We start from the raw sequence: 22,820 nt of genomic DNA on the forward strand, positions 1-22,820 counted from the left end.
CTCACCTACAGAATTCCAGAAATGTATGGTGCATATTCTTCAAGACAAAATTCCGCATATCGCCAACATCTTTATTGATGATCTTCCAGTAAAGGGACCGGAATCACAATACTTAGACACTGAAGGAAAGCCCGAAACAATTCCTGACAATAAAGGAATACACTGTTTTATTTGGGAACACGCAGTGGATGTACACAGAATAATGCATTGTGTCAAGTGTGCAGGAGCCACATTCTCAGGAAAGAAGACCCAAATTTGCTGACCAAATGTTGTAATTCTAGGACAAAAATGCACTCCTGCAGGAAGATGCCCCGATGAAGAAAGAGTTGCAAAAATTCTGAAATGACCTACCCCCGAGAATGTCAAGGAGATCCGTGGATTCCTAGGAATCTGTGGAACAGTCCGAATATGGATAAAGGATTATTCAAGATTAGCCAGACCTCTTACAGAGTTAGTCCGAAAAGACACTGACTTCGTGTGGACGGACCGGCAACAGGAAGCTTTTGAAGAGCTAAAATTGCGAGTTACATCTGCACCAGCCCTATGGACCATTGACTACAAATCCAGTAATCCAATCATTTTATCAGTGGATACAAGTTATATAGCAGTAGGATTTATATTATCCCAAATGGACAATCAAGGAAGGAAATGGCCCGCAAGATACAGATCATTGCCAATGGGAGATAGAGAATCAAGATACTTCCAACCCAAACTGGAATTATACGGGTTATACCGAGCCTTGCAACATTGGAGAATATACATAATCGGAGCCAAAAAGCTGATAGTGGAGGTAGATGCAAAGTATATTAAAGGAATGTTGAAAGAACCAGACCTTCAACCAAACAATGCAATGAATCGGTGGATTCAAGGTATTCTTCTGTTTGATTTTGAACTGGTTCACATTCCAGCAGACAAACATCGTGGCCCAGATGCCCTGTCTAGGAGAAGACCCCTATCTGAAGACTTTATCGAGGATGATGAAGAATGGCTAGACAATATAGCATTTCAATACCTCCAACCCGACTTCAAGCTAATAGAACCTTCACCATGACCCCCGCCAAAGTCCTCACCTTACCCTCCTTACAACCAAAAGTGACATATAAGGATGAGCAACTACCAGAAATCTCCCAATATTTGCACACTTCCAAACTGCCACCCTTAGTCTCCCTTCAAGCCCAAAAGAGGCTCCTTAAGAAGGCCTCAGGATACTTCCTTCATGACGGAAAAATGTTCAGAAGAATAGCGAATCAACCTCCGCAGCGAGTAATCCTGGACCCAAATAGGAGAAAGAGAATACTGCAAGAATCCCATGAAAACCTATGCCATAAGAGAGAACAGGCCGTATTTGATCTTATTAGAATCAGATATTACTGGCCGCACCTTCGACCTGACGTTCACTATCATGTCTCCACATGTCATGAATGCCAAACTCGGAATACCAAAATCCTACAAATGCCATACGAGATATCAGCCCCCGCAACTCTTTTCCAGAAGGTCTATATTGATGTAATGACCATGAATCCACACTCAGGCGGTTTCAAATTTATTGTGGCTGCAAAAGATGATCTAATGGGAATAACTGAAGCCAAGGCCATCAGTGCTGCAAACTCTCATGTATTGGCTGAATTCTTTTGGCAACACATTTATTGTTGTTATGGCACAGTAGGACATGTAGTGACAGACAATGGAGGAGAAGTAGCCGCTGCATTTAGTGACCTAGTTAAACGTCTAGGAATCCCTCAAGTTTGCATATCAAGCTATAATAAACATGCCAATGGAGTCGTAGAAAGAGGACATTTTATCCTATGAGAAGCCATAGTCAAGAGCTGCAAGAAGACACCAACGGGAGAAGTTATCAATTGGCATAAGCATCTTCATGCCGCCTTATTTGCTGATCGTGTAACCGTGAACTCTGTTACAGGATACTCACCTTATTATTTGTTACATGGTGTACACCCTGTATTACCCCTGGACTATGTTGAGGCAAGCTTTTTAGTAACAGGATTCAGGAAAAATATGTCAAGCTCAGAATTGCTGGCATTACGCCTTAGGCAGCTAGAAAAGCGAGAAGAAGACATAGCAGCTGCTGCTGAGACACTTAGGAAAGCAAGATATGCTTCATGGGACCAGTTTATGAAGCGATACCATCACCGAATCCAAAAGGAATCCTATGAACCAGGTGAATTGGTTCTGGTCAGAAATACCCGACTGGAAGATCACTTGACACACTTCAAGACATGGCCACGCTATCTAGGACCTTATGAGGTAGTGCGCCAAACTAATAATGGGACTTATGTGATAAAAGAACTGGATGGAGCAGTACATAGTGATGCCTATGCCGCCTTTGGAATTATTAAGTACCTTAGCCATGAGGATCCTCTTTTGGAATTCCAGGAAAGTCTAGACGAAGAAGAATTCCCAGGAGATACTGAACAGGAAGATTGGCTGGAAGGAGACTTGCTTATGGAAAACAAATGAGAAAGGACATCTTTCCTAACCACCACCATTGTCGAAAAAGATTATCATTCCACCATGTCGAGCTTATCGCCCCTCTCTCCCTCTATTACTTCCCTTCCTACCACCAAGCAAGGACTGGCTGTCGAAAGGTCAAGGCCCTTCCATTAAAAAAGCCCTTAATCACTATGCTTTTATTGATAATATGCCTCTCAATAGCAGTTATGATTCTGTATCATATCCGTTAATCGCTTACCCATCTCCCATTTACTCTCCAACTCAACCACGCAATACTGCCAAAAGCTATATGCCTTCCATTCAATATGGAAATACCGAGCCGCCATCGGTTACCATTAGCACCATGTATCATTTCAACTTTGCCTTGCTGCCTCAAGGGCATCAGCACCCCATCACATCCACCACCACCCGCATTTACAAGCAAGCTTGCTTGACAACGGAAACTCAGATCAGATGGGTCATCCAGATCATAGGTCATACGGGGCAGGACTTTAAAATACTTGTCCACTGGTATAGCCGGGAAACTGGCTTGTTTGAGGCTGAACGTTTCCTGTGGGTAGATATGTGGCTAGTAAAAGACGGTTGGAAGATTGTAGTTAAGGAATGGGTGCAGGCTACAAAGAAGCGAGTAATGGACTGGATGTACAAGATTTTCTAGACCAGTTCAATTAAACGAGACACATCCCTTAGTATTTGTCTTAAAGAAAGGGTGACTGAGTTGGAATTCAAGTTCCCCGCGCAGCCGCTTCACTTGCATGTCAATACAATGACCATCAACCGAAATACTTACATCCGGAGATAGGAATTCCTAAAAAGGATGCAAAGCGCAACAGGCCAAAAAAGGAGGAAACCCTCAAAAAATTCCAGAAATAAATGACCCTGAAATAAGTTGGAGACGTCAATAGCCAAGTAGTTTCTTTCATAAAGACCGCCATCCCTAACATTGTCATTGCTCGACATCGCCTTGCTCCTTATAAAAATGTCCTCGTCTTCGATTAACATGTCATCCTCCGCTAACGCACTATCCTCGCCTGTGGATACTTTGGTTGGATGGACAAAAGAAGTTGAGGAAGCACTAGCGCAGCAGCCGAAGATCAACATAGCACTTGTATCCACCTTTATTCCTATAAATCAACGACCAACCACACCGACATACGAAATAGAAGGTGCTATACCTAGCCTTGTAGGCGATGTCCTAATGGACATTTTTTGGCATGCAAATGAAATCGTTATCACGCCCTTCACATCCTTCCTCGTAGCCGGGCACCCAGGAATTATTTTCCTGGACGGTGTACCATCTCCTAACTTCCAAGAAGCTCTTGGAAGGGGATGTCGTTTAGAACGCAAGACACTTGCATTCTGCACCGAGATACAGATTTTCCACTCCCGCTCCGCCATCACAATCATCGACATGGAAGATATCCTCGATCCCTTTGAGGGAGAACTACTCGCCATCCCCACTAACTCCCTGCTATCTCTAGATAGCCTCGTATTCGAACCACGCCATTATGGTTTTGGCGCCGTATTGGGATTTTATTCCCAAACCGCCAATGGCCATTTTGTTAAGGTCATCATATGGTTCAATCGTAGGCTGTATGAAGATAGAATTCAGGTTGAACGGAAGGTATTTGTCTCATTTTGGGTTCATAAGGACCATGTCGCCTTCTGAATGAGGATAGCATGCTTCTAGATCAACCAGATATTTGTTAAACTATAGGCTATTATAGTTTGATCAGAAGCTTGTAGAAGCGTCCTAATGCACTCTAATTGCCTTGGTAACAATCACTAATGATGTTGATGCAATCAATCAATAATATGTAATGATTTGCGCTCTATTGACTCTTTGTGTCTATTACTCTAGACATGTATGGAAAATGACCATCTCAGGTTCCCACGGATACTGTTCTGCGCGAGGCGTGAATATAGGTGTCCACTAAATCGCGTCCGAATTTGATTAGCTCCGGAGCAGCTTGGGGACATGCCAGACATCATTCTAATGATGGCTCCATGTTTCATTTTTGCTGCTTTTGCTTCCCTGCTGAGACCGAGGCGTTCCGGTGCCTGTTCCGGCGGTCACAATAGAGGTCAACAGACCTACTAATGGGGCGTTGAACGTGGGAACGTTGCATTGACCGTGGGAGTCGTGCGCTTGTAATGTATGTACAGATTGCTAAACAGTGCTTGCGCACTTTTAGCAATGCTGTCAACACCAGTCATCCCATGATGACCTGGGTCGTTCCCATGGGTGTTGGCAGTGTCTATGGGTGGTCCCCAATGCGTGGGAACCGGGCGCTTATGTAGCGCAACTTTGTTATACATTTGTACAACAAGTGTGCACATCACTTCAACACAACCCCCTGATGCAACACTTGGTGGACCCACGTATTGGGGCACCCACAAACAACCCCCTGGCCCAATACGTCCTCCTATCCCACCAATCCCATCATCTCCCTCAACTTTTCCACTTGTGGTTTGGCCAGTGCTTTGGTGAGCAGGTCTGCCGGCATTTCCTCTGTTTGAAGATAGACTGGCTGGATGCGCTTGCAATCAACTTGATCGCGTAACCAAAAGAAGCTCAAGTCCAGTTGCTTCATTCTGCCATGGTGTTCGGGGTTCTTTGCCACTCTAATCGCTGACTGGTTGTCCATGTAGAGTGTGGATGGTGCAGTTGGCTTGTAACCAATTTCCGAGAGGAGGTTCTTCATCCAGCATATTTCTTTACCAGCAGCAACCCCAGCAACATACTCGGCTTCAGTGGTTGATAGAACAACCATCTGTTGCGCTTTACTGCTCCAGCAGACCGCTCCCAGCCCAATCTTAACCAAGTAACCACTTGTAGACCGCCCTGTCCCTTTATCACCGCCGTAGTCTGCATCACTGTACGTGACGAAGATTTCATCTCCTACGGCGGGATCTGGTCCATAAACCAACTTCATATCCATCGTGCCCTTCACATAGCGCAGCAAATGCTTTACAGCCTTCCAGTGGATCATGCCTGGGTTCGAGTTGAACCTAGCCAATGCACTCGCAGCAAAGGCTATATCAGGCCGGGACATTGTAGCCAAGTACAATAAGGAGCCAACAGCACTCATGTAGGGGATATCCACCATCTCTTGTGCCTCTTCATATGTCTTGGGACAATAATCTGTGGTCAACTTCATACCTGGAGCCATGGGAGTCCCCACTGGTTTGCAATCAGACATATTGAACTGTGCAAGCTTGTTGACAATGTACTGACGCTGCGAGATGTAGAGTTTGTGGTTGTCCCAGTCTCGTGTTATTTCCATGCCCAGCAGATACGAAGTCTCCCCCAAGTCCCGCAACTTGAAATGCCTTTCCAGCTCAATCACAAACTTGTCAAGAGCCTCCTTTGATTTTGAAGCAAGAGTGATATCATCCACCCACACTGGGACTATGATTCTGACAGTGCCATCATCATAGATGTAGAGCGAGGGGTCAGAGTAGATCTTCTTGAAGCCCATTGAATGTAGTGCTTCACCCAGCTTCTCACTCCACAACCGAGGTGACTGCTTTAGTCCATACAGAGACTTGTTCAATTTGCAGACTATCCTTCCTTGACCCTTGGTTACACCTTGCTTAAACCCCTCAGGCTGCTCCATATACACCTCAGCATCAATATCACTGTTTATAAATGCCTGTGAAATGTCAACTGAGCGCAAGTGCAGATCATCTCTAGCAGCTAGAGCAAGTACAGTCCTGATGGTAGCGTGTCTAGATGGCGAAGCAAAGGTCTCATTATAGTCAAATCCGGGTCGTTGACTAAATCCTTTAGCAACAATCCGACCCTTGAACCGTTCAATGCTTCCGTCTGCATGATACTTGACCCGAAAGACCCATCTGACTCCAATTGCCACTTTTCCTTCTGGCAAAGGTTCCAGTGTCCAAGTCCCATTAGCAAGCAGCATATTGTATTCAGCTAGTGCAGCCTCATGCCATTGTGCAGCGTGAGGCGACCTCATTGCCTGAGCATAAGTCTCTGGCTCTACTAACTTGCCAACAGGACTAGCCTCCAAAGCTTCTTCTTCAGACTGAGAATCATCATCATCTAAAGCAGGAGTTGGATCTCGCATTTCCCAGACGTCCGGAGTTGCCTCCCTGGCCTTTGGAGGTGCAGCAGGAACCTTCCACCATTCCCCTGGAGGTCTGATGTCGCGTTTTGGTCTTCTAACAGCCACAGGTCTATCATCGACTTCAGCTTCATCATCACTGTCATCCACACGAGGTGCAGCTCTTCTGCGACGAGGACGAGGTGGGGGTATCTCCTCTGGCTCTGGTGTCTCCTGTTGCGCTTCACCCTCCACCTGTTCTTCTTCTTTCACATTATCATCATCATCAGTGTCATCCTCACTGCTATTGTCCTCATCGTCATTATCAGCTGCAGGCAAGTCTATAACCCTTTGCTGAGCATCATTGTTATCCTTGGATGGTGCCTCTGGTGCGCTCTGCTGACTGGTTTTCGGAGGAGCTGGTTCTGAGAGGTCGTGCTCATCAATGCCTTTCAGAAGTTGGCCACTGTAAGTGTAGCGCTCATCAAAGTCTGCGCGTTCACAGATGATGACCTTCTTCGTCTTTGGATTGTAAAACTTCCAACCCTTGTACCCATCAGGATACCCAATGAATATGCACTTCTCCATGTGCGAACCCAAATGCTCCCTCTTGTCCTTCTGGACATGCACATAAGCAACACATCCCCATACCCGCAAATGCCCAACATCAGGTTTTCGTCTGTGCCACACCTCATATGGCGTAGCATGAGCTACTGAAGATGTAATGCACCGGTTCAAGACATGAACAAGTGCAGCCAAACACTCAGCCCAAAAGGCCTTTGACAGTCCAGCCTCATCCAGCATTGCAGTGATCCGTTCACTAAGCAGTCTGTTTGCACGCTCAGCCACTCCATTCTGCTGTGGTCTGTTTCGCACTGAGAACTGCCTTTCTATTCCATGCTCCTCCAAATACTTGTCAAACTCTTTGCTCATGAATTCACCACCCTGGTCGCATCTGAAGACTTTGATATGCTTGCCAGTCTGGTTCTCAGCCCATGCTTTGAACCGCTTAAATGCAGCAAAGACTTCGCTCTTCAGCTTCAGGGGAACCACCACCTTCAGCTTGGAGTAGTCATCAATGAATGTGACCCAATACTTCTGACCAGAGTGTGAATCAATTCCAACATAGTGAACATCAGAGTGTACCAATGCCAATAGCTCATCAGCTCTGTTGGATGACGAAGGAAATGGATTTGCATGCATCTTCCCAGTTAGACAGGGAATACAAACAGGATCTGGCTTTGCAGAAGAGTCCAGTGTCAGTCCAACCACCATTTCATCCTTAATCATCTGCTTAATTCCGTCATGGTGTTGGTGGCCAAGCCGTCTATGCCATAGAGTCAGATCCAAAGGCAGAGTGGACGCAACATGAACAAATTCATTTGTGTCTACTGTACTACCATCTAAATAGCCTATACCAGCATTGTTGATTGTAGCACAGAACAAAAGAACATCATTACGGACAAACTCCATTTTCTCCTTTGTGATATGAACATTAAAGCCTTTATTGCGAGTCAAATACAAAACAGCAAGCAGATTATTGCACAATGCAGGAACATAGAGTACTCTAGTGATCTCCACATCTCTAACTTGTCTACCATTAACTACAGGTCTGAAGAGCACATTTCCGACGCCCTCACTATATACAATGGTGTGATCCGCTAGCCTGATTAGCACTCTATATGTGGTATAATTGCGAATCCATTCTTTGTGAGGTGTCATATGAGAAGTGGCCCCTGTATCTGTATTCCAATGGGTATCATTAGAAAATGCAGCACAAGCTTCGTCCATAGAACGAGCACTTGCCTGACCAGCAAACTCCGTCGCAGCATCTGCCTTTTCCACTGCCACTTTGGCATTGCTCCCCCCAGATCCACTTTCTTTGCTGCTAGCAATGACCTTCTTCAATGCTTCGCAGTCCCTCTTCCAATGACCCTTGCCCTTGCAGAATGAGCAGGTGTCTGCATCAACTGTGGGGTGACCTCTGCCCTTTCCATTGTATGCCCCACCCTTCTTTCCATAACCCTTGTGACTGGCTCTATTCGCTTGCTCAGTCTGGCACTGACGATTAAGCTCTTCGCTTCGGAATGCTTGGAGTATAGTGTCTTTGTCCAGCTTTTCCATTAGCAACAAAGAAGCTGACAAGTGCTTGTATTCATCAGGCAAAGCCCGAATCAATGCCATGCACTGTAGCTCTTCGTCTAACTGCTCAATGGTAAAGCCTGTTGGACGCAGATTTTGGATATTAGCCATTGCCTTGCTAATCCTGACTCCCAAATCAATGAGACCTTCGTGTTGAAGTGATGTGCACACTTGTTGTACAAATGTATAACAAAGTTGCGCTATACCAAGCGCCCGGTTCCCACGCATTGGGGACCACCCATAGACACTGCCAACACCCATTGGGACGACCCAGGTCATCATGGGATGACTGGTGTTGACAGGATTGCTAAAAGTGCGCAAGCACTGTTTAGCAATCTGTACATACTTTATAAGCGCACGACTCCCACGGTCAATGCAACGTTCCCACGTTCAGCGCCCCATTAGTAGGTCTGTTGACCTCTATTGTGACAGCCGGAACAGGCACCGGAACACCTCGGTCTCCACAGGGAAGCAAAAGGAGCGAAAATGAAACATGGAGCCATCATTAGAATGATGTCTGGCATGTTCCCAAGCTGCTCCGGAGCTAATCAAATTCGGACACGATTTAGTGGGCACCTATATTCACGCCTCGCGCAGAACAGTACCTGTGGGAACCTGGGATGGTCATTTTCCTTACATGTCTAGAGTAATAGACACAAAGAGTCAATAGAGCGCAAATCATTACATATTATTGATTGATTGCATCAACACATCATTAGTGATTGTTACCAAGGCAATTAGAGTGCATTAGGACGCTTCTACAAGCTTCTGATCAAACTATAATAGCCTATAGTTTAACAGGTTATGGGCCCTGAGCTCTAACTTGACAACACTGATTGATTGTTCCTGCATTATTGAATTGCTGCCTATTGTTATACTGGGGGTTTATTGTGATTGATCTAGTGACTCATTGAGTACTGATCTCGCATTTTGGCCTATTGGAGCTTATTGAAAGTCACAACAAGACTATAACATTGTTATTGATAGTCACTACAGGACTCTAAGCTGTTATTGATAGTCATCACAGGACTCTAAGCTGTCATTCATAGTCATCACAGGACTCTAAGCTGTTAACTGTCAGTCAAACAAGACTATAAATTGTATTGTTGCACTATGTCTACTAGTTCTAGCTCAGATAATGGGGTCAAGGTGAAGCCACTGACCAACTCCAACTATCAGGAGTGGTGTGGTGAAGCCAAGGCCTATCTGATGCGACTGGGGCTGTGGAGGCTAGTGTCTGGGAGGGAATCTAAACCTTCAGACAAGGCTGAGCTGACCAAATGGGAGGCAAAAGCTGAAAAGGCTGCTGGGGAGATTTACCTGTTGGTTGAGGCGGACCAAAGGATTCATTTCCGAGGTCTAGAGGATGATCCAGTGGGAATGTGGGCTGCCATAGAAAAGGCACACCTGTCCAAGAAGCCCGGCGCACGCTTCAATGCATATGACGACCTGTTCTCAATCCACAAGGAGGACAATGAAGGTCTCATCGATTTGGGAGTCAGGATTAGCAAAGCCATGGCTAATATCCAAAATCTGCGTCCAACAGGCTTTACCATTGAGCAGTTAGACGAAGAGTTGCAGTGCATGGCATTGATTCGGGCTCTGCCTGATGAATACAAGCATCTGTCAGCTTCTTTGTTGCTAATGGAAAAGCTGGACAAGGATACTATACTCCAAGCATTCCGAAGTGAAGAGCTAAATCGTCAGCGCCAGACTGAGCAAGCGAATAGAGCCAGTCACAAGGGTTATGGAAAGAAGGGTGGGGCATACAATGGAAAGGGCAGAGGTCACCCCACAGTTGATGCAGACACCTGCTCATTCTGCAAGGGCAAGGGTCATTGGAAGAAGGATTGCGAAGCATTGAAGAAGGTCATTGCTAGCAACAAAGAAAGTGGATCTGGGGGGAGCAATGCCAAAGTGGCAGTGGAAAAGGCAGATGCTGCGACGGAGTTTGCTGGTCAGGCAAGTGCTCGTTCTATGAATGAAGCTTGTGCTGCATTTTCTAATGATACCCATTGGAATACAGATACAGGGGCCACTTCTCATATGACACCTCACAAAGAATGGATTCGCAATTATACCACATATAGAGTGCCAATCAGGCTAGCGGATCACACCATTGTATATAGTGAGGGTGTCGGAAATGTGCTCTTCAGACCTGTAGTTAATGGTAGACAAGTTAGAGATGTGGAGATCACTAGAGTACTCTATGTTCCTGCATTGTGCAATAATCTGCTTGCTGTTTTGTACTTGACTCGAAATAAAGGCTTTAATGTTCATATCACAAAGGATAAAATGGAGTTTGTTCGTAATGATGTTCTTTTGTTCTGTGCTACAATCAATGATGCTGGTATAGGCTATTTAGATGGTAGTACAATAGACACAAATGAATTTGTTCATGTTGCGTCCACTCTGCCTTTGGATCTGACTCTATGGCATAGACGGCTTGGCCACCAACACCATGACGGAATTAAGCAGATGATTAAGGATGAAATGGTGGTTGGATTGACACTGGACTCTTCTGCAAAGCCAGATCCCGTTTGTATTCCCTGTCTAACTGGGAAGATGCATGCAAATCCATTTCCTTCGTCAGCCAACAGAGCTGATGAGCTGTTGGCATTGGTACACTCTGATGTTCACTACATCGGAATTGATTCTCACTCTGGTCAGAAGTATTGGGTCACATTCATTGATGACTACTCCAAGCTGAAGGTGGTGGTTCCCCTGAAGCTGAAGAGCGAAGTCTTTGCTGCCTTTAAGCGGTTCAAAGCATGGGCTGAGAACCAGACTGGCAAACATATCAAAGTCTTCAGATGCGACCAGGGTGGTGAATTCATGAGCAAGGAGTTTGACAAGTATTTGGAGGAGCATGGGATAGAAAGGCAGTTCTCAGTGCGAAACAGACCACAGCAGAATGGAGTGGCTGAGCGTGCAAACAGACTGCTTAGTGAACGGATCACTGCAATGCTGGATGAGGCTGGATTGTCAAAGGCCTTTTGGGCTGAGTGTTTGGCTGCACTTGTTCATGTCTTGAACCGATGCATCACGTCTTCAGTAGCTCATGCTACGCCATATGAGGTGTGGCATAGACGAAAACCTGATGTTGGGCATTTGCGGGTATGGGGATGTGTTGCTTATGTGCATGTCCAGAAGGACAAGAGGGAGCATTTGGGTTCGCACATGGAGAAGTGCATATTCATTGGGTATCCTGATGGGTACAAGGGTTGGAAGTTCTACAATCCAAAGACGAAGAAGGTCATCATCTGTGAACGCGCAGACTTTGATGAGCGCTACACTTACAGTGGCCAACTTCTCAAAGGCATTGATGAGCACGATCTCTCCAAACCAGTCCCTCCGAAAACCAGTCAGCAGAGCGCACCAGAGGCACCATCCAAGGCGAAAGACAATGCTCAGCAAAGGGTCATCGACTTGCCTGCAGTTGATAATGACGATGAGGACAATAGCAGTGAGGATGACACTGACGATAATGTGAAAGAAGAAGAACAGGTGGAGGGTGAAGCGCAACAGGATGATAATGAGACACCAGAGCCAGAGGAGACTCCCCCACCTCGTCCTCGTCGCAGAAGAGCTGCACCTTGTGTGGATGACAGTGATGATGAAGCTGAAGTCGATGATAGACCTGTGGCTGTAAGAAGACCAAAACGCGACATCAGACCTCCAGGGGAATGGTGGAAGGTTCCTGCTGCACCTCCAAAGGCCAGGGAGGCTACTCCGGACGTTTGGGAAATGCGAGATCCAACTCCTGCTTTAGATGATGATGATTCTCAGTCTGAAGAAGAAGCTTTGGAGGCTGGTCCTGTTGGCAAGCTAGTAGAGCCAGAGACTTATGCTCAGGCAATGAGGTCGCCTCACGCTGCACAATGGCATGAGGCTGCACTAGCTGAATACAACATGCTGCTTGCTAATGGGACTTGGACACTGGAACCTTTGCCAGAAGGAAAAGTGGCAATTGGAGTCAGATGGGTCTTTCGGGTCAAATATCATGCAGACGGAAGCATTGAACGGTTCAAGGGTCGGATTGTTGCTAAAGGATTTAGTCAACGGCCCGGATTTGACTATAATGAGACCTTTGCTTCGCCATCTAGACACACTACCATCAGGACTGTGCTCGCTCTAGCTGCTAGAGATGATCTGCACTTGCGCTCAGTTGACATTTCGCAGGCATTCATAAACAGTGATATTGATGCTGAGGTGTATATGGAGCAGCCTGAAGGGTTTAAGCAAGGTGTAACCAAGGGTCAAGGAAGGATAGTCTGCAAATTGAACAAGTCTCTGTATGGACTAAAGCAGTCACCTCGGTTGTGGAGTGAGAAGCTGGGAGAAGCACTACATTCAATGGGCTTCAAGAAGATTTACTCTGACCCCTCGCTCTACATCTATGATGATGGCACTGTCAGAATCATAGTCCCAGTGTGGGTGGATGATATCACTCTTGCTTCGAAATCAAAGGATGCTCTGGACAAGTTTGTGATTGAGCTGGAAAAGCATTTCAAGTTGCGGGACTTGGGGGAGACTTCGTATCTGCTGGGCATGGAAATAACACGAGACTGGGACAGCCACAAACTCTACATCTCGCAGCGTCAGTACATTGTTAATAAGTTAGCACAGTTTAATATGTCTGATTGCAAACCAGTGGGGACTCCCATGGCTCCGGGTATGAAGTTGACCACAGATGACTGTCCCAAAACATATGAAGAGGCACAAGAGATGGTGGATATCCCCTACATGAGTGCTGTTGGCTCCTTATTGTACTTGGCTACAATGTCCCGGCCTGATATAGCCTTTGCTGCGAGTGCACTGGCTAGGTTCAACTCGAACCCAGGCATGATCCACTGGAAGGCTGTAAAGCACTTGCTACGCTATGTGAAGGGCACGATGGATATGAAGTTGGTATATGGACCTGATCCCGCCATAGGAGACGAAATCTTCGTCACATACAGTGATGCAGACTATGGTGGTGATAAAGGGACAGGGCGGTCTACAAGTGGTTACTTGGTTAAGATTGGGCTGGGAGCGGTCTGCTGGAGCAGTAAAGCGCAACAGATGGTTGTTCTATCGACCACTGAAGCCGAGTATGTTGCTGGGGTTGCTGCTGGTAAAGAAATATGCTGGATGAAGAACCTCCTCTCAGAAATTGGTTACAAGCCAACTGCACCATCCACGCTGTACATGGACAACCAGTCAGCGATTAGAGTGGCAAAGAACCCCGAACACCATGGCAGAATGAAGCAACTGGACTTGAGCTTCTTTTGGTTACGCGATCAAGTTGATTGCAAGCGCATCCAGCCAGTCTATCTTCAAACAGAGGAAATGCCGGCAGACCTGCTCACCAAAGCACTGGCCAAACCACAAGTGGAAAAGTTGAGGGAGATGATGGGATTGGTGGGATAGGAGGACGTATTGGGCCAGGGGGTTGTTTGTGGGTGCCCCAATACGTGGGTCCACCAAGTGTTGCATCAGGGGGTTGTGTTGAAGTGATGTGCACACTTGTTGTACAAATGTATAACAAAGTTGCGCTATACCAAGCGCCCGGTTCCCACGCATTGGGGACCACCCATAGACACTGCCAACACCCATTGGGACGACCCAGGTCATCATGGGATGACTGGTGTTGACAGGATTGCTAAAAGTGCGCAAGCACTGTTTAGCAATCTGTACATACTTTATAAGCGCACGACTCCCACGGTCAATGCAACGTTCCCACGTTCAGCGCCCCATTAGTAGGTCTGTTGACCTCTATTGTGACAGCCGGAACAGGCACCGGAACACCTCGGTCTCCACAGGGAAGCAAAAGGAGCGAAAATGAAACATGGAGCCATCATTAGAATGATGTCTGGCATGTTCCCAAGCTGCTCCGGAGCTAATCAAATTCGGACACGATTTAGTGGGCACCTATATTCACGCCTCGCGCAGAACAGTACCTGTGGGAACCTGGGATGGTCATTTTCCTTACATGTCTAGAGTAATAGACACAAAGAGTCAATAGAGCGCAAATCATTACATATTATTGATTGATTGCATCAACACATCATTAGTGATTGTTACCAAGGCAATTAGAGTGCATTAGGACGCTTCTACAAGCTTCTGATCAAACTATAATAGCCTATAGTTTAACACTTCGTTGTCCTCCTTGTGGATTGAGAACAGGTCGTCATAAGCATTGAAGCGTGCGCCGGGCTTCTTGGATAGGTGTGCCTTCTCTATGGCAGCCCACATTCCCACTGGATCATCCTCTGGACCTCGGAAATGAATCCTTTGGTCCGCCTCAACCAACAGGTAAATCTCCCCAGCAGCCTTTTCAGCTTTTGCCTCCCATTTGGTCAGCTCAGCCTTGTCTGAAGGTTTAGATTCCCTTCCAGACACTAGTCTCCACAGCCCCAGTCGCATCAGATAGGCCTTGGCTTCACCACACCACTCCTGATAGTTGGAGTTGGTCAGTGGCTTCACCTTGACCCCATTATCTGAGCTTGAACTAGTAGACATAGTGTTTCAATACAGTTTATAGTCTTGTTTGACTGACAGTTAACAAACAGCTTAGAGTCCTGTGATGACTATGAATGACAGCTTAGAGTCCTGTGATGACTATCAATAACAGCTTAGAGTCCTGTAGTGACTATCAATAACAGCTTAGAGTCCTGTAGTGACTATCAATAACAATGTTATAGTCTTGTTGTGACTTTCAATAGCTCCAATAGGCCAAAATGCGAGATCAGTACTCAATGAGTCACTAGATCAATCACAATAACCCCCAGTATAACAATAGGCAGCAATTCAATAATGCAGGAACAATCAATCAGTGTTGTCAAGTTAGAGCTCAGGGCCCATAACCTGTTAAACTATAGGCTATTATAGTCTGATCAGAAGCTTGTAGAAGCGTCCTAATGCACTCTAATTGCCTTGGTAACAATCACTAATGATGTTGATGCAATCAATCAATAATATGTAATGATTTGCGCTCTATTGACTCTTTGTGTCTATTACTCTAGACATGTATGGAAAATGACCATCCCAGGTTCCCACGGGTACTGTTCTGCGCGAGGCGTGAATATAGGTGTCCACTAAATCGCGTCCGAATTTGATTAGCTCCGGAGCAGCTTGGGAACATGCCAGACATTATTCTAATGATGGCTCCATGTTTCATTTTTGCTGCTTTTGCTTCCCTGCTGAGACCGAGGCGTTCCGGTGCCTGTTCCGGCCGTCACAATAGAGGTCAACAGACCTACTAATGGGGCGATGAACGTGGGAACGTTGCATTGACCGTGGGAGTCGTGCGCTTGTAATGTATGTACAGATTGCTAAACAGTGCTTGCGCACTTTTAGCAATGCTGTCAACACCAGTCATCCCATGATGACCTGGGTCGTCCCAATGGGTGTTGGCAGTGTCTATGGGTGGTCCCCAATGCGTGGGAACCGGGCGCTTGGTATAGCGCAACTTTGTTATACATTTGTACAACAAGTGTGCACATCACTTCAACAAAGTCAGCATGCATGGGCACCTCAGTGGAATCGTCCTCATCGTCGTCCTCATCGTCAGTCTTCTTCGGCTCACCATCTTCATCGCCATTGCTACCAGCATCAGCATCTTTCTCCTTGTTGCCCTCTTCATCAGACTTCTCAGCCTCGTCGTCTTCTCCTTCATCTATCTCCTCTGTGTCTGATGAGCCCAAGTTAGTGAGGTCTCTACCTTTGCCTTTATCTTTGCTGGCGATCTGGGGTATGTCCTCTGGCTCTTCACGCCTGATGCGAGACGTGGTGATACTCGGAGTGATTGGAGCCAAGGTGACTCCAGTCCCAACTCGACGAGCAGGTGGTGCAAGCGGAGCACCACTCTCCTGAAGTGTCTGTTGAAATGATGTGCACACTTGTTTTACAAATGTGTAACAAAGTTGCGCTATACCAAGCGCCCGGTTCCCATGCATTGGGGACCACCCACAGACACTGCCAACACGCATTGGGACGACCCAGGTCATCATGGGATGACTGGTGTTGACAGGATTGCTAAAAGTGCGCAAGCACTGTTTAGCAATCTGTACATACATTACAAGCGCACGACTCCCATGGTCAATGCAACGTTCCCACGTTCAGCGCCCCATTAGTAGGTCTGTTGACCTCCATTGTGACGGCCGGAACAGGCACCGGAACGCCTCGGTCTCAGCAGGGAAGCAAAAGCAGCAAAAATGAAACATGGAGCCACCATTAGAATGATGTCTGGCATGTCCCCAAGCTGCTCCGGAGCTAATCAAATTCGGACGCGATTTAGTGGACACCTATATTTACGCCTCGCGCAGAACAGTACCCGTGGGAACCTGGGATGGTCATTTTCCATACATGTCTAGAGTAATAGACACAAAGAGTCAATAGAGCGCAAATCATTACATATTATTGATTGATTGCATCAACATCATTAGTGATTGTTACCAAGGCAATTAGAGTGTATTAGGACGCTTCTACAAGCTTCTGATCAGACTATAATAGCCCAAAGTTTAACAGTGTCCTAGCAGTACTGGTGCGAAAAGATGAGTTGTACAATCACAAATAATGACAAGCAAAGACTTACGCAGTCAAATTCTCTACCATAGTCTCACTAGCTTCTTCATCAGCTGCATCACGGTCGGCAGAGGTGCTACAGACAATGAGCATAAGCAAACAGAGGGATACAGGCAGTAACTCACATATTCTTGTTCTTCTTAGCCTTGGTTTGTTTCTTCTTGGTTACAGGGATGTCCACACTATCAGACAAGGTTTGTTAATTGATTGTTAATTTATTTGAGATTTAAAAGGATTTATTTATATTTATTCTATTTACTACTCATGATGTATGACTACTGACTACTGGTACACTACTGGCAATGACAAACTCACATGAGCTCCCGCTGCATGGCCTTGGTTGCAGACCTGGTGGACCTGGGCTTGGTAGAAGCCCTGTGGATGGGGGCCAAGGGGGGATCAGGGTTACATGTTGATGACCAGGGGCCAGGGGTAGACAGGGGGTAGGGGTGAGGTGTAAGGGTGCGGGCGTGCGTGCGTGGGGGGCGTCGTCGAGAATGGGGTGCGGGCGTGCATCATCGTTGGCGACGTCGAGAACGGGGTGTGTGGGGATGCGTCATCATTGGCGACGTCGAGAACGGGGGTGTGGGGATACGTGGGGTGCGTCGTCGTCGAGAACGGGGTGCGGGCGTGCATCGTCATCGAGAACGGGGGTGTGGGGATACGTGGGGTGCATCGTCATCGAGAACGGCGTGCGGGGGTGCGTTGTCGTTGGCGACATTGAGAACGGGGGGTGTGGAGATGTGTGGGGGGCATCGTCGTTGTCGTCATTGAAAACGGGGGTGTGGGGATGCGTGGGGGGCGTTGAGCGTCCGGGCAAGGGCAAAGGCATGGGTGGGTGTTGGAAATGGGGAAGTGGGGGACGTGGGCATAGGGCATGGGACACAAGTGGGGGCAGTGTCAGTGAAAAAAAAAAGAAAAAACTAGGGGACACACTCACATTGTGGTCCCCTCCTCCTTGTTCTTGCACTGCGTCGAAGTGGGCTTGCATGGGGGCATATTGCTGTGGTGGGTTGTTGGGGGGAAGGCAGGGGGATTGGGGATGGTGGTGGTTGAGAAGAAGAGGCGTCGTGTGCCAGCGTGGCACAGCAGTCACATGCGCGTGGCGTCGCGCTGATTGCCGAAAATAGGCGCCCGTTCACAAAAAGAAAAAGAAAAAGAAAAGAAAAAGAAAAAGAATATTAATAATCGTCAATAAGCGCCAAATAAGCGCCCGTCTGAGGAAAATGACTTATCTTTAGATAACTGTTGCTAATCCATTTCTGGCTGTCCCAAAGCGGAAATTACACCAGAAAATGCCAAAGAAACTCAAATAAATTGCTAAAAATTCATAGAAAATCATAGAAAATACAATAAAATAAGATAAAATCATAACAGCACTACAAAATAACATATTGGCAATGACATTGCCATGTGATGTCCACATGAATGCCAGATGAACCCCACCTCAATACTAGCACTTTGTCTACCTGGTATATGGGTGGCATTCATGTGGTGTTCAGGTGGAAATTCAAGTGAATACCACATGGACATCACATGGATACCACTCATCCAGTATGGCTCACCTAGTGTCCACCTGGTAAAAAAGTGGCCAAAAGTGGTAAAAAAGTGGCATTTCTGGGCCATTACAGCCAAACCAAAATCCACCTTTTTGCCACTTGAATGCCAGGTGAGTCCAGGTGAACACCAGATGAATGCCACCCACCCACCTGGTTCCACCTGGGGTCCAACCGAAGATGTGGTGGATCGTCAGGTGCTCATAGAAGATCATAAAAAATAATAGGAGTATTTATATACTCCATAAAATCAGTTAAACTACTGAAATCCACATTTTGCCCATATGGCAACCACATTTATACCAGATGAATATCACTATTTGCCATATGTGGCACCCACATGGTATTAAAGTGGTATCCACATGGAAATTCATATAAGTACCACATGGCTACCACATGAATACCACTTGCCCACTTTTGTCCTCTGGTGTTCACATGGTAAAATAGTGGCAAAAAGTGGTCAAAAAGTGGTATTTTCCAGCCATTTCTGCCAAACCGAAATCCACTTTCTGATCACATAAATACCACGTGAAGACCACGTGACAACCACTTGACCACATGGCACCACGTGGGCGTCACATGGAGACGTGGTGAACCGTCAGGTGCTCCATCCAGATATCACTGAGCCTCATGGCCTGATTAAATTGTGACTTACATTGCTGAATATATTCTCAATGCCTTACAGGATATCTTCAATATATTGATTGCAGAGAAATGAAGAAATTATTTTAAATATTATCTCACATATCCCTGATGTAATTACTTAGATATTACTGAATGTTTACTCTGTTGGGATATTTTGATTTTTTTTGCTTATATTTGTTGTATTCCCACAATTTAATGGCTAGCAATATGGTAATCTATATTATTAAAACATAAAGGCCCAAAATGTTATGTAATCAAGTTTAATGTTATGTAATCAAAAAGCAGCACCTGTTTCAGCGCTTGACTTTGACTTTGCAACGGTTCTTGGACCAAACATGGACAAATTGCTGCCTCATCTGTTTCACTGCTTCCCCTGGCCTTCCTCTCTTTCTTTGGGTTCCTCTTCTCCTTCTCACTACCAGGAAGGTGGATTATTGGATTATTTTGGTGTTGTAAAGGTATTTCCCCCATTTATACTTCAGGTTAGCCTGAGAATTGACTAAATATAGTACTTCAGGCATTCCTCTCTTATTCTGCCCTATTTTGAGGCTATTTTTCGCATTTTTTGAGTTTTGAGAAGGTGAGTATTGCTACAAAATTGTACTGATTATTTGACCCCTATTTTGCCCTTTTTACTTGCTTTCAGCTCTTTCTGCATTGATTTTACGCATTTCTGAATGGATTTTGTATACTCTGAAAAGGTGAGTATTGGTACAAAGCTGTTCTATAATATAGTATTGATTTCTTTCTTCTACTACTCCTTTCCCTTGCCTCAGTCCTTTCTGCCATCAACCCAGTTCTCTTGAGTGAACTTGAGGTGTTGGGAGTTCAAATGTGAGTATTGCTATATATGTATATTGCATAACAGAATCTTCTAATTTTCTAATTTTTCGATGAACTTCCTCGCATCAGGATTACTTCCAGCTGGGCTTAGGCTACTATTTGGGAAAGTAGTTGATATTAATCAATCTCTGTCTCAATCCTATTATCTTAGTATTTGAGTTTTTATTCAACTTGAATAATGTATGTGATTTCACACTTTGGTGTTTGGATTCAATTAACACATCTGTTAGGAACATCTCTCAGACTCCACCTCGCACTCCAGAGCAAGCACGTGTCTCTGCTCAATGCCATGAGCGTGAAGGACGCACTCTTGAGAGTTCTGAACATTGTTGGACTCCTGACAGAGCCCCATTGTTGCCCCTTAACTTGAGGGGCATGGCTCAGCCACCTGTGTCTCCGGTGGTGGAACATCAACATGATGTATTTGGCTCTGTGCCTCCTTTGCCACCAGCACAGCTATATCAGCATTTGCCACCAGCACTTGCTCAACAGCTGGCAAATTTACCTCCACTGTTGCCTGCACGTGGTCATAGTCGTGGTCGTGGTCGTGGTCGTGGTCATGGTCATGGCTGTGGTTATGGACGGCAGCATCGGCAGAGTAGTCCACCACCTCAGCCATCTGCATTTCCTCCTATTCTCCCATCAAATACACCACAGCTACCACCACAACCACAGCAGCTGGAGGAGCAGAATAATTCACTGGTGGTTCCTCCAGCACTACCTTTACCCCCTGCACAAGGCCAGCCACAGAGAATTAGGGCTGCACCAATACATTTGGCATGACAGCCCTTTTCTGACCAATGGCCTGTGCATACATTGGGGGAAATGGATATTTTGTGTAATCATTGTCATGCCCTTCACTGGAAGGATGAGAAGCTATCTGGCTCTACCAGAGTCAACCATAAATTTGGCATGTGTTGCTTTCAGGGGAAGATTGAACTTGCAAATCTTGAAGTGCCCCCTATTGAACTTTTGAGTTTGTTAAGGGATGGTGATCCTATCTCCAAGCATTTTCGTGAGAATATACAATGTTACAATAATGCTTTGGCAATGTCATCTTTGTGTTGCAAGATAGATGAGTCAGTAAATCGTCATGGTGGTGGGCCTTATATGTTCAAGATTCAAGGTCAATTAATACATCGTGTGGGGGCCTTGCTTCCAGAGCAAGGACTGTTGGGAATGATGTAATCTGGCACATGATCACCATTTGAGTGGACTGGAAGGGGGCATGAGCCCGGCCAGTATTGATTGAATGGTTGGGTGGTCATGTGAAAGGGAGAACATATTCAATGTTGTGCAGCCATGAACTAAGTGTAAGGGCAACCTCAAGATGGCCGCACAGTGCAAGCCTAGCAGAGGGAGAATCCAAAGATAATGAATAAGACTAACTACAGTACATGAGAGGGCTGCTCACCTAGCAGAGGGAGAATCCAAAGAGAACAGGATAAGGATTCTCCATGCTAGGAAGCAAAGTATATACTGTAGTAGCGTGAGAGGAATGCAGGATAACTGTACAGTACACCAGCCACAAGTCCGAACAAATATCACAAGGTACAAGGAAACATGTGATAATGAAGTGGAGGGTAAATGCACAGGAGTCGTGCCAGCGACTTGGGGAAGTAAGGGCGAAGAGTAATGAAGTGGGGGAAAAGGATAGAGGTAACCCGGACGAGCCCCGAAGAGTATAGACGAGTCCGAGCAAGTCCGAAGTGTCCGAAGTGTGGGAAGACTCCGGAGTCACCGGACACAGCTCGGATGCGAAAGGAGTGGGTGGAAAGGAAGTGGAAAGGAAAGGGAGCGAAAAGGAACAAAGGGGAATGAAGGGAATGTAGGTAAGAGTCCATGGAATGAAGGAAAGGAGAGAAAATAGGAGTGTCCCCTTACACTAAGGCCGGATAGCTCAGATGGTTAGACCGTCTGGAAAGCAACCAGAAGGTCCTTGGTTCAAACCCTTGTCTGGCCATCTTTTCTTGCCCCTGATTTTACCAAGGACAAGTACCACAATATGCTCAACTTTATATTCATGACCCAGCGGAGGCTCTTAACTACTGCATGCAGCATCCATTGAATAATCAACTCAACTGTAACATAATGTCAATACTTCAGGATATGCTTCACCGTCATCATCCTGGGGTACAACTTTATAAACAGGCATATGAGGTGACTCGGAATATGCCACCTGATCAACAGTGCCGTATTACACTTCGCTATGACAATAGTTGTGACCAAAGACGGTATAATCTGCCATCTGGAAAGCTTTTTCAGGAATGGGTAGTTGATTCATGGGCTTCTACAGAGCAGTCAAGATTGCTATGGGTTACACTCAATCAGAGGACTTTGCGTGCTGACAATCTTCAAGGATTAATGGATGTGGTTGCTACAGATGCACTTGCCAATGAAGCAAACATTGGTCAACATACCATTCTTCCTTCATCATTTATTGGAAGTACATGGAACATGATTCAAAATTGTCAGGATGCTTTGGCAATCAACCATCATTTTGGAGGAGCAGATCTTTTCATCACTG

At 46.0% G+C, this 22,820-nt stretch overlaps 2 protein-coding genes and 1 non-coding gene across 3 annotated transcripts; 2 read left to right on the top strand and 1 right to left on the bottom strand.

Moving 5' to 3' along the window:
- Nucleotides 1-3,451: 3,451 nt before the first annotated feature.
- PC9H_006328 (uncharacterized protein) lies at nt 3,452-4,141 on the top strand (the record flags this gene model as incomplete). The annotated part of the gene is made up of 1 exon (XM_036775879.1): nt 3,452-4,141. One exon carries the CDS (start codon nt 3,452-3,454, stop codon nt 4,139-4,141), a length of 690 nt encoding a protein of 229 aa, XP_036631898.1.
- Nucleotides 4,142-16,030: 11,889 nt separating this feature from the next.
- On the bottom strand, nt 16,031-16,817 carry PC9H_006329 (uncharacterized protein; the record flags this gene model as incomplete). The annotated part of the gene is made up of 2 exons (XM_036775880.1): nt 16,031-16,543; nt 16,782-16,817. 2 exons carry the CDS (start codon nt 16,815-16,817, stop codon nt 16,031-16,033), a joined length of 549 nt encoding a protein of 182 aa, XP_036631899.1.
- Nucleotides 16,818-22,182: 5,365 nt separating this feature from the next.
- Nucleotides 22,183-22,256, top strand: PC9H_006330. The gene has a single exon. It is a non-coding gene; the product is annotated as a tRNA-Ala (tRNA).
- The last annotated feature ends 564 nt before the right edge of the window (nt 22,257-22,820 follow it).

Source organism: Pleurotus ostreatus, assembly GCF_014466165.1.
Source record: "Pleurotus ostreatus strain PC9 chromosome Unknown scaffold_4, whole genome shotgun sequence".
In the NCBI taxonomy this organism is placed as follows: Eukaryota; Fungi; Basidiomycota; class Agaricomycetes; order Agaricales; family Pleurotaceae; genus Pleurotus; species Pleurotus ostreatus.